The 11,967-nt window shown below is 54.8% G+C and overlaps 1 protein-coding gene across 2 annotated transcripts in view; it reads right to left on the bottom strand.

Moving 5' to 3' along the window:
• Positions 1-6,749: 6,749 nt before the first annotated feature.
• RAB6B (RAB6B, member RAS oncogene family) overlaps positions 6,750-11,967 on the bottom strand; it is a 56,821-nt gene continuing 51,603 nt past the window's right edge. The window contains exons 6-8 of one of the 2 annotated variants that reach the window (XM_028099212.2): positions 11,391-11,484; positions 8,353-8,419; positions 6,750-6,814 (exon numbers count right to left, since the gene is read on the bottom strand). In XM_028099212.2, coding sequence (XP_027955013.1) covers positions 6,750-6,814; positions 8,353-8,419; positions 11,391-11,484 — 226 coding nt within the window. The remainder of the gene's footprint in view (positions 6,815-8,352; positions 8,420-11,390; positions 11,485-11,967) is intronic. The other variant, XM_028099213.1, reaches the window with a different exon arrangement.

The raw sequence follows: 11,967 nt of genomic DNA, 5'->3' as shown, positions 1-11,967 counted from the left end.
TTTTAAGTCCTTTGAGCCACACGCCCTGTTTAGTTTTTCTCACAGGGTATGAAGTAAGCAAGCAGGTGAGAGCACCTCCCGGGTTCTCTCATCCTACTTCCTACTGCCGTGCTAGTCATCCCATTGTGCGTTTGGGCCAGGATGAGATCATGGTGACCAGTCCTTGGGTGCTGGGAAGGGGTTTCGAGAGTTCCTGTGTGTTCTCTAGTCTGTTGGTATCCTCTTGTGGCCCTGAAGTCCTTCAGCCAAAGTAGTCCCATTTCTCCATGAGATGGGAGGCAAGTGTGGGGAGAGAGGAGTCATGGGGACTGGCAGACAAGGCACAGCTGTGGGTCACAGATGCGACTGTTGTGGCCTGCAACAGTTCCTTGGGAACACAACGGTGTCTGGGCCCCTGGGTGTGTGTGGGTCCCACCACTTGCTCACGGGCCAGCTGCCACCTGATACGAATGACCCCGTTCCTTGCTAAGGGAGAGGTGCCATTATAGGGAGGTGGCTGCGATGAATGTTTCCTGGGCACGCCACTGCTTCTGGAATGGGGTCTTCCACAGGGTGTGGAGCATGCGTGCAGAATGAGGGGTCGGGGTGCTGGCCCTACTGTTTATTCCAGCTCTTTTTTCAAGCCCTTTGCCAAGGGTTCTGAGGCCTTGGTAGTCCCTCCACTGCCAGGTACCTGCCCATTTGCTGGGGTCCGAGTCAACAACAGCTGTTGTTAGTGGGGCGTGCCACTTACCTCTTCCCGTGGCTTCTGTCTCAGTGCCTCCTGGGATCCGTGTCTCCCTGGGGTCCTGATACGTGGGAGGCACTTAGTGTTCCGTTGACTTAAGATTATTGTGTTCAACTGAAATGTGTGTTTTTGTGGTATTTTTGGTATATTTATCGGCATACTTATTTTGGCATTTCTGAATTTGAGGTTAGCATAGGATTATTAAAGCCCCTTTCTCCACTCTTGCTCACGGGACACAAACGCAGCTGCAGTGATAAGGAAACCCCCCCGGAGCAGCATCCTTCAGTGCCACGCGGGGCACGTCGGACAGGTCATTCACCACCCCTTCTGTCATCTTCACGTTTGTGTCTGGGGAATCCCAGGGGGCTCCGTTCTTCTGGCAAGGGCCGGGGCTGCTGGAGGGCTGTGTGTGTCAGTGCTGTGTCCTACATTATTCCCTCCCCTTGCTAGCTCAAGTCCTGTCATCCTGAGCACGGGAATCTTGGGAAATGGTTGTGGGCTTGGAACAGCTTGCCCCTGGCTTCAGTCTGGTTTGTACAAGTGTGTGCACTTGGGCTGTCAGTCCTCTGCCCCTTGACATCCCCTGGACCCTCCTCTACCTCATTATACATCTGGCAGCCAGAGACGTTAGGCTTAGTGGGCAGAACATCTATTTCCTGTCCCTCCTAATTTAGAGGTGGCAGATGGGGGGTGTTCCAGAAACTTTAGAACCTTTGAAAGGGAAAGATAGGTAGTGAGGTTGAACTCGAAGAAGAATGAGACCTGGTGAACTTGGCTTACTCCGTAGCTCCAGGATTCCCAGCATTCTCAGGCCAGAGCAGTTCTGGGCCTGATCTTGGCCTTTGTGTCCTCTCTCGATTGGTCCCACAACTGTCCAGGCCTTCAGGGCGTCTTTTAGTCCGGAGATGATTCACACCTGAAGGGGCCTCTCAGGGATGTTCCCTAATTAGTGTGGGGAGAAGCAGGAAGTGGGATGTGGCTGCTGGGTGTCACCTGGAGGATGATTATGGTTCACCTTAAATTCTTTTTTTTTTTTTTTAAAAGATTTTATTTATTTATTTGAGAGAGAGAGAATGAGAGATAGCACGAGAGGGAAGAGGGTCAGAGGGAGAAGCAGACTCCCCGCCGAGCAGGGAGCCCGACGCGGGACTCGATCCCGGGACTCCAGGATCATGACCTGAGCTGAAGGCAGTCGCTTAACCGACTGAGCCACCCAGGCGCCCTCACCTTAAATTCTTTAAATGGCTTTCTGGAGACCACCAGAAGGGAGAGAGATTCAGTCCCTGCACCCACCCTTCAAAACCCCCAGCCTTGGCAAGTGGAGACCAGGGATGACAGAGGTTATCACACAGCCCTGAGTCTCCGTTCAGCCTGGGGCTTCCCTTTCCATGAGCCTTTAGGCAGAGTGATGGAAATGAGTGACCGTTTCACCTCATCAGTGTGTCTGAGGCTGTGGAGAGCCCTGGTGAAGAGGAGGAAGCAGAGGGCTCTGGGTGGCAGGCCTGGCCCCCAGACGGGATGAGGGTTTGTGGAGCAGGCACACGAGGAAATCTGTTTTTGCGCAGCCCTCCCCCTCTCCCCCGGCCCCCCATATATGACTGCACCACTTAGAAACACTGGACAAGATGTTTTGTGTTGAGAATCAGGACAGTTTATTGTTTGATCAACATGCTGAGTCTTCCACATTTTACACAGTTTTATGTAAAGTCAATGTGGCCGTTTATGCCTGCTGAGCCAGTCAGCGATGGAAATGCCACCCTCTGTGCTCCTCATGGCCAACCACTTTCAAGGGGATGGGTGCAGGTACGTGAGGGGACAAGCTGACACACCACACGATGCAAGCTGGCCTTCCGCGTCTGGAGGCTTCCCACTGGAAGGAAGTTTCCAAACCCCACTGCAAGGATAAGCCATGCCCTGCAGGGAGTGTCAGCCACGCAGGGATCTGGCGCCAGAGAGTTTACACATGAGAGCCCAAGGTTTTGGAACACCTAGATAGTTCATTTCAGACAAAAACTCAAAAGGGTGCCCTGGTCTGTGGGTGCCCATGATGATCAGAGTGGGCTTGGGGACTGGCCCTTCTTGGCAATGGAGGGGCGTGAAATGGCCATGCATTCTCTCCCAGCTCACTGAGCTACGCTGGCCAGAGTCCTAACCAGAGTAGAGGTGGTCTGAGGAGCACCCGTGCCCAGCAGCCCTTTACGTGCAAATGCACGGTCCCATCTGCACACCCAGGTTGGCGATGGCTGAAGAATGGAAACACCTTGCCTCTGACCACTTCTGGCTTGCTGCGTGACCAGAAGCAAGTGGCCCTTCTCTGCCTCAGTCTTCCTGCCTCTGAGACAGGAAGGGTTGTGAGACCGCCGCGTCATGCTGCCGTAGCTAGGGGGGATGCCTCACATGCTCGGGGGAGAGGTAGTTTGGAAATTAGTGAGCATACAGCCCTGCTTGGTGGATGCACAAAAACTTCTCTGCTCGGCTGCCCCTCACGTGGCTCGGATGGGACTCGGTCCTTGGCTACCTGTCCTCACATCCTGACACCCTCAGCTGCCTTCTGCCGTGTGAAGGAATGAGGCTGCTGTGCCTGCAGGACACCGAAGCCAGCGGCGCCGTTCTGTCACAGCTGGTCCTTGAGGGCAGGGGCTCCCAGCACCGGCTTGCCGTCGAGAGGCCAGAGACGCTGCACTCAAGATAAGCCTGTACGCTTAGCTGCTGCCATTTTCGTTCTTGTTTCTGTTGCCTGAGACTCTCAAACCACCTGGCCTTGCCCCTCAGATCCGGGAGCATGCGGACAGAAGAGAGTGGTGACAGTGATGGCAGGGAGGCCTCTGACCTAGAGGGACTCGCTCATAACAGCCCGGCTTGCTGACGCGGACTCTACGCTGCACTTCTCACACTTAAGCTGCTGACGTCACACCCTCACTCCGGCACGTGTGTGCATTTATAAACCCGCTATCTGCTCCTGCATCTTACGCTGTTTTTCAGATACCTGTGGAATAGGGGCTTTACTGACAGCTTTTGAGACACTCCCCACCCCCCAAAAAAGAAAAAGGGCCTGAAGATGACTCTGGCCATCTCCTTAGGGAGGCGACTGAAGGATGGCTTTGCCTCAGTCTAGCCCATCTGGATTCAGCTGGGACGTCACACTCGCTGGGGATGTGGAGGCAATTTCATCCCCTCTTCTTCAAGGGAACCTGATCATTTTATTACTGAACCTTAACTCCCAAGTCAAGATACTACCTACAAGCAAGAGGAACAGTGATGGCACCTGCTCAGAATGAGAGCCAAGGAACCAACCCACTTCTGTGCAAGAGATCTGGCTACCTCAACAGGACAGGAAGTAAGGGGTGGGAATCAGGCCCGAGAGAAGGAGGGTCATGGAATGGCGTTGGCACCACTAAGACGGGAGGGCAAGAGGAGACAACTGCCCTCGCCTCAAGCCCGCAGGGCTGGGGAGAGCCTGGACTCGAGAGAGGACCTTGTGTACATGCTAGGAAGACAGGGCTCATCGAGGCCACATCAAGCCATGTGACATCTTCCACATCTCTTACTGCTCCTAGGCTGTAATTGGAAAATGTTCGTGGTGCCTTAACTATGTGTGCACATGAGAAGGGAATGGAGTTTCTCCTTTGTTTTTACAGGAATGTTTAAGAAAAGCTACTCTTTAGTACCAAGAAAATGAAAATCCACCATACATTCATTCACTGGGACCCAATGCAGATCCCAGCAAATGGGGCTGTCCCAGAGGCCAAAAGCAACGGGCCTCACTGCCAACCAGGCCGGACGCTGTAATGTGGACTCCTATAAATTCTCACGAGGTAAGTAAGCACTCTTCCAACAAGCACCACTTGGCAGGGGCGGGGGGGCGGGGTGCCATGGTGGGAGGGACTGGCCCACATGGGCATGCACACCGATGCATATAAGTATAGAGAGAAATGGTGCACATATTCCCATGGCTATTTTTGCCTGTAGTTGAACACATCTATGCATTAGTTTATTGATGGCAAGACAATCACAAGTTTTTTGACAATATTAAGTATTTCTTATTTCAACACGTTGCAGTACTTTTGAATTTCCAAAACTGTTATCACAATGCAAGTTCCAACTTGAGAGCAGGAAAAACAAGAATATACATTAAGCACGTGTATCTCTGTGAGAATGTGTGTGGAAGGTGTATACACAAGTCTATCTCTATATATAATTATGTACACACATATAAAAACTAAACACATGACACTGGAATTACGTTCGTACATCAGTCTTTGCCTTCTGGAAGAGGAGCTCAGTGAGAATCCTGCTTCCTCTCTTCTTCACCTGAAGATAAATTCCTCTCTAAACAACAGCTCTGACACACAGTCTCCTTAAGCTGAGAGAGTGTGACAGGCCCACTGGACAAATACCAGTGAGTCCTGTCTACTTATTGGCTGCCATTTTGGATTAGTTTCTGAGAAGTTCCAAAATTCACTGCAATAACTTGTTGGAGTCCTGCTTTGTGGAGGAATCCCACCCCACTCCCAGATGGTCATTTAGCTCACCTAGGACACGCCTGACAGCAGTCTGGAGGCAGAGACAATGCCAGCTTGGAGGGCAAGGTTTACTGTTTTTGGACAGTTGCTGCCTACTGCCTGGCTCTATGCAGGCTCGGTTCAGTAAGTCTGGGTCTATTTGGAATGCGGCCCCATGGGTTACATCACTTAGAATTCCCTTCAGAGACTTTACAGGCCCTCAGGACTAAGCCCTTCTCAGAAAGGAGTCGAAATGGCAAGGATGGCTCTCTCTGGGCAGCCTTCTGGAGACCCCACGTCAGCAGCACCCTCAGGCAACCAGAGCGCTGCTACAATATCCTCAGAGGTACATGCACAATGATTGCAATTGCATGATGCCGGTGGGGCAAGTCAGCTTTTCCAGAACAGCACTCAATAGTATTAGCAACCGAGGATCTGAACATGAGTCTTCAAGGTGGCGGTACTGCGGTCGACCCCCCCCTTCCCCAGTCACAAACACTGTGTGATACAGGCTCTAGCTTCCCTGTCGTGTAAGGACGAGGGCTTCAGGGCAGCACACACTGAGTTTCTTTTTGCCCTTCCCTTAGATTCAACCCAGACATGGGTGCGGACCGCTGGGAAGGTTGGTGAGAACGTCTTCAGAAACACACATGGTGCCCCAAGGCTATGAACCACAATCTACTTGTACAAGCCCACAGTTGCCAACAGCACCCCGTCCTTCCTTCCGATGACCTCTTGCTCTGCCAATCACTGAGGGGGCCACAGAGGACACAGGCTGCCTGTGGCAAGTGCCCTCCACCCCTTCAAGGCTTGTCAGGGAGGGGAAGGGAGAGGCAGGAGTAATTCCAGTAAGGCCTCCCGCTGGGCTCCCTGCCATCCACAAGGCCTTAATTCAGCTCAGGGCCATGGCTGATGTCCCACTCTGGCCACGGAAGGAGGACAGACTTGAAAGTTGCCTCTTTAGAGGCTGTTTTGTTCAGTGTTTGATTTACCCAGGTAGGGCCTGTTTGGTGGGTGGGGCCTGGGATTGGAGCCTAATTAAGTTGCCCCATTAATTGTAATTTATCAGGTTGGGGTGGAAGGAGGGCAGAGGTGATGAACCATTCAAAGAGGGCAGGAAGGAGGAAGTGTGTGGAAAAGGTTCTCTGTAAGTTTACAAATATACAAAAACAAAAAGCACATCTTTCAAATAAAAATGACTACATTTTTATCTGGCAAAAAGTTGTATACACATGATTTAAATTTTTTTTTAATTTCAACAGTTTTTGGCAATCTTAATAAAGTACAATATATTACAACCAAACCAAAAAATAGTTGTTTAAGTAACAGCTGTTAAGAGTGACGTGATCCCTGATGCCCAGCCTCCCTCCCCACCCCCCCCACTCCCAGAGACAGAGAGAAAAGAAAAATCCTCCCATCCTGATAAGCTCCTTTCCCACCCCCCCTTAGGAAGCTAACCAATAGGAAGCAACACAACAAGCGAGTAGTGTCAAAGGAAGCCGGCCCGGGCAGGCTGCATATTAGCAGGAGCAGCCTCCCTCGCTGGCTGGGGGCTCCTGGGGCTTGTCCAGCTTGATGTCGATCACTGCAGGGGGCCGGGCTAAGGAAAATGACTGCCAAGAAGCTGCCACCCTGGCTCCTGTCCCTGGGCACCCCTCAGCTGCCCTGTGCAGGTGCTCCGTCCTTGCACCAATGCCTAGGGACTCCGGTCTTTGCTGGGCCTGGGGAGGAAGGACGCAGGGTCACCAGCTCCCACCGCTCTTTTTCCCACAACCCCTCCCCCTCCCCCACCCAAAGCAAAGCCGGCCTTGGGCTGTGGGATGACCGCGGAAACACGGGCACAACAGGCCCTTCCTCAGAAGCCTTCCCAGTAACCAGGGCCCCAGCCTTGTCAGCAGTCAGTCCCGTCCTCAAGTGCACTGGAAGTGGACGGCCTGCTGGCCACCCATGGACTCCCATGTCTGAGCCCAGGCCTAGGGGGGGCCCTGCCCTAGCCAGTCGCAGCCACGGTGACCCCTCGAGCTCTAGTCAGGGTGTGTCACTTAGACTCCGAGGATGCTGCTGAGGGGAAGCCACAGCCCTGGGAAAGGCCTCCAGCCCCTCCCACGGGTGCGCTGGGGACTGTGGGTGGAGGAGTACCCGTCAGAACCACCCGAGGAACGGGTTCAGAATGCCCAGCCAGGCTGCTGCGCCCCCTGGGCCCGCTGTGGGGCGGCACTGGGTGGCGGACGGGGTGGATGCACAGGGGCCGCTGCTGTGGGGCCTGCTGTGGCCGTCCTACGTGTTTCCGTGGCCCCTGTTTAAGGACTATGCGAGAGACTCTTTTTGGCTTTACGTACTATAAAGAGCCAGGCTTCTAAAGACCCCATTTTCCCTCCTTGCCACTCTGGCCATGGCATATATTTTGAGTATGACTTTCCGACTTCCCCTATTTTTATTTTCCCTACACCTACACAAATAACATTTTTCTCTTGTGTATATATACATGAACACATTTTTTTTGGTAACATGGCAGAGTATAAACAAACAACTGCCTTCCTTCCCACTGGGCCAGACTACCTCTCTGAACCTCTCAGCTTGGGTGCGGTCTGAGGTTTAGGGCAGGCTATGCGAGTGGCCGCAGACCCTGTCCCACAGAGCAGTGGGCGCTCTGGGGCTGTGCAGGGCCGGGCCCAGGGAGCGGGCAGGACACGGGAGGAGGTATCTGTGGGGGAAACGGTCTTGTGGAGACTAGGCTGAACCGTGTTCTGGGTGTACAGAAACCTTCCATGCAGTGGAGGGTCTACTGGTACCTGTGAAATACAAAGTGATGCTCACTGCGAACATGGGCAGTTAACTATTTCTCACTCCCCGCCCCACATGGTCATTCACATCCATCTGGTACCCCCCAATGATTTGGAAATAGAAACTTAGACTGTTCGAGCTGGACGAGGTCTTAGAGCCCTTGGAGTTCAGCCTTGTCCCGGTCCAGAGGAGGGCCCACACCATACTCCTCAGCAGGGAAGGATGGGCTGGAGACCAGGCGTGGGCTCGCCCGCTGTTCAAAAGTACTAAGTGAATACGTCAATGGACAAATGCCTTCTCCAGCACATCTTTCACTCACTTATCAAAGGAAAAGGATACTCCCTTCTTTGCTTTTCTCCTGGACATTCTCCATTCCAGGCAGAGCTGACGCCACACGTCGGAAGAGCTGGAGAGAGGGGGAGACGCAGCATGAGCCCCTGGCCCCATCCTCCCGGCCCCCCCCCCACTCTGTCTCCACCCTCTTGCCTCTTCTCGTCCTGACCCGGGGCCTTGTTCTCTTGTCTGTCCTGCTAACTGTGCCCTGGAGGGCAGGGGCTGCGCCTAACTTCTCTCTCCCTTGCCCCTAGGGCCTGTCACAGGTCTGGGCCCTGACAGGCCTCTCACCTAGGCAGGCTGACCACAGGTCACCAGGAGCTGAGCAGAGGTCATGCCGACTGTAAGGGACCTACCCCGGTGCACAAAATGCTCTAGGCCCCGGGAGGCAAGCCCTTAGGCGGGCTTCTGTTCCACTGCCTGTGTGGGGACCAGGTCTGGGGAACCAACTTTTGACCTGCCCTTGAAACAAATGACCCTCTCCTCACGGGGGTCCTGCGGGTCCACAGGCACCGAGGCAGCAGGGTGCTGGGAGCCAGGGCGGCGCAGTCACATTGGAAGGAGAGATTTCCAAGAGAATAAGCACACAGGACTGTGAATGTGATGCTGTGGGTTTGTTGGGTGTGGGTGTTAGTGTGATGTGTACTTTGTGTGTAGAGGTGTATGTGTGGAAGATGTGGATGTGCGGTGTGTGTGTGTGTGTGAATTTGTGTCAGTGGGGGGATTGTGTGTAGAGTGTGTGCTCATGTGCGGTTTCTGTGTAAGTCTGTGTAAGCGCACGGGGAGACCTGTGTGGTGTGTGCATGCATGCGTGCACACTGGGGCAGGGGTAGGCGGGGATGTCAGGCAGGGCAGACATGGAACCTAGGAGGTGACAAGTACAAAACACAAGTATAAGGCACCAGAAGATTCTGAACACCCCCTCTCTCCCCATATACTCCAACTTTGGGGACTCCTTGAGCTAAGGAGGGCGTGTCTTGTTCATGCTCTCACCCTAGAGCCCAGGAGCACCCAGGCTGAGTGACAGGGCCAAAGGTGGTGAGGGCCTGAGTGGGGAAGTCACTGGTGGGCCTGGCAGGGTATGGGATGTGGGAAGGATACAGATGGGGTTCCGAGGTGGGGCAGAAAGAAGTGAGCCAGGGTGGAGAGGGCCAGGTCACTCCTGAGCTTTCCTTCATGGCCTTGCCCCAGGCAGCCCTGCTCTGCCTGCCTGTCTGTAAAAACGGTCACAGCCTCTGCCAGTGGCCAAACTGCCAGTTAGAAGGAAACTCCTGGGGTCACATGTGGGGCTCTGAGAGCAGATACGATCAGGCTTAAGAGTCCAGGAGTGTGCACGGCATGAAGACTCCTCCTCTGAGCCACAGAGTTTGAACTGACCACATTTAATTCCTGCTTAGACCAACACCTAGGTTCCAAAGCATTCTGAAAAGGGAGGCATCGGTGTCTCCCTGCCCCTGACCACTAGGGCAGAAGCTACCTGCCTTATGGACTGCTGCCCACTGCTTCCGGGAGGCGGGACTTGCCATCAGGGCCACACAAAGCAGCAACCCAGTGCCTCCTATGTGCCTCCAGGGACAGGTAGCTCCTGCTCTCAGAGACACCGGAGCAGCACTGGGAAGGGCATGGGTGTGAGCAGAGCCATGCTGAGGGTGCTCTAATTGGGGAGGAAGGCAATGAGGCCTCGGGGCTATGGGGCCCCTCATTCTGTCTCTCCGCTCCTCTGCCACCTTCCCCAATGCCACGGGCACTGCCCCTGTTGGGTGAACCTTCACTGTATCCAGGCCAAGAGCTGATGGGCAGCTTGTGTAGCGCTCCCAGGCACTGCTCGGGGCGGCTGAGCAGAAGGGGCCCCCCCCGACCCCCACCAAGCCATGCTCCACACTCAGAGTCCCCTCCCCATGCCACAGCACCCCTCCTGCCGCACCTTTGCTCAGGCGTTACCCTTTGTCTGGAACACCCTCCCTCTTCACCTCTTCAAGCCCTCTCTTCCTTGACGGCAGGGGCTCCTAACCTTTTGTGAACCAGAGACCTCTCTGGCACGTCTGCTGAGCCTATGGGCTCCTCATAAGTGTGTGAAGTCAGTGACGCAGGAGTGCGGAGGAAACCATTCAGAATTGAAATACGCTCGAAAATCTTTGAAGACACCAGTTGGTTACGCAGCAGCATCTGTGTTTCCAGCCGCAGGTCAAGTCACACAGCTCCCCCCCACCGCCCACCCAGCGAACTGGTGTGGTGACGCACGTAAAGGCCAAGAGACCTGTAACACCGCGAGGGGACAAGAAAATGGCTGGGGTCTGTACTGTGCTCAAGCCACGGGCGCCACCACCAGCACAGAGCCCTGCCGCCTGCATTCACGGCTGAAGGAGGGGCTGGAGGGCCGTCAGAGGTGCGTGAAGATGGAGGGGTGGCTCTTTCCCACCCAAGTCTGCTCACCTGTGGACTCCCATCCTTGGGGGTCCGTGGACCTAGGGAAGCCCCTGGCGGCGAGGCTCAGCCGTAACCTCCTCAACGGCTTCTCTGACCATCCTGATTCCCCGGGCCTCCTGCCCCCTCTCCCCCGCCACACTGCAAGCTCCAACAGCACCAGGCGGGCTCCTCCCTCCAAGCTCGCCTGGCCCTCCGCAGCCCTGAGCACTTGCCAAGCGCAAGGCATGAACCCCCAAATGCTAGTAGGACTGAATTTCCCGCACCCCTATCCCAAGTGAGGTAAGATGCTAGGGAGATACTGCTGCTCTCAGCAGGAAGTTAGTGGCTGGTTACCCAGCATGTTACGGGGCCATGCGACTGGTTGCTGTGTGGTGGCTAAGGATGACATGCTCCGGACACGCCCGGAGAGTGAGTGCTCTTACCCTCCCTCGTGCTTTCTCAGCTCTAGGATTAGCTCGTTTCCCATTAGGTGGGGTTCATGGTGCTCTGGTTGCTTGCCCCAACCTGGTCACAAGCCCCTCAGGGCAAGTTGGAGCCGGGCCCGTGACTGACCGGGCCGGAAGCCACACGTGGCCCCTTGGCCAGGCTGGCGAGGATCAGCGCCAGGTGCGTCCTACCTGCTTCACGTTGTAGCCGGTCTTTGCGCTGGTCTCGATGAACATGACGCTCAGTTCTTTGGCGCGCTGCTCTCCCTCCTCGATGGTTATCTGCCTGTGAGTGAGGGGAGACGGGAAAATGAGCCCCCCCGTAGAGGCGGGGGGAGCAGCCTGAGATTAGGAGGGCCTAGGCCCCGAGTCAACCCTGAGGACAGGGCTCGGATCCAGGGCCCCCGTCCAGGATGAAGGGCACGGGGCCACAGCAGGACACCAGCTTCCCCCCCATTTCTCTTCCATGGTGCCTCCCAGCTCAGGAGCAGGCCCTGTGGCAGGCGGTGGACCTTCCCAACAATCAACAGAACTGTCCTGTGCACCTGTGTCTAGAAAGTACTTTGAACCACACAGCGCCTCTCAGGTGGTGTCATCAGTCCCCTTCTCCACAGGAGGACAGTGAGGTTAAAAGTGACTGCCTGCAGGTTGTACTGAGAGGTACTTAGCAAAAGAACTGGGCTTTGAGTCCCATTTCCCTTACTTCAAGGACAGGACTCTAATGAAGCAGGCTCTAAGTCAGATAATTCTGTAGATGGTCAGAGTACAC

This window comes from Eumetopias jubatus, unplaced genomic scaffold (assembly GCF_037043125.1).
Source record: "Eumetopias jubatus isolate StellerSeaLion01/CBP00866 unplaced genomic scaffold, mEumJub1_p1.0 scaffold_1, whole genome shotgun sequence".
In the NCBI taxonomy this organism is placed as follows: Eukaryota; Metazoa; Chordata; class Mammalia; order Carnivora; family Otariidae; genus Eumetopias; species Eumetopias jubatus.
Note: the sequence above shows the minus strand (reverse complement) of the source record. Positions and strands in the feature narration are given on the sequence as shown.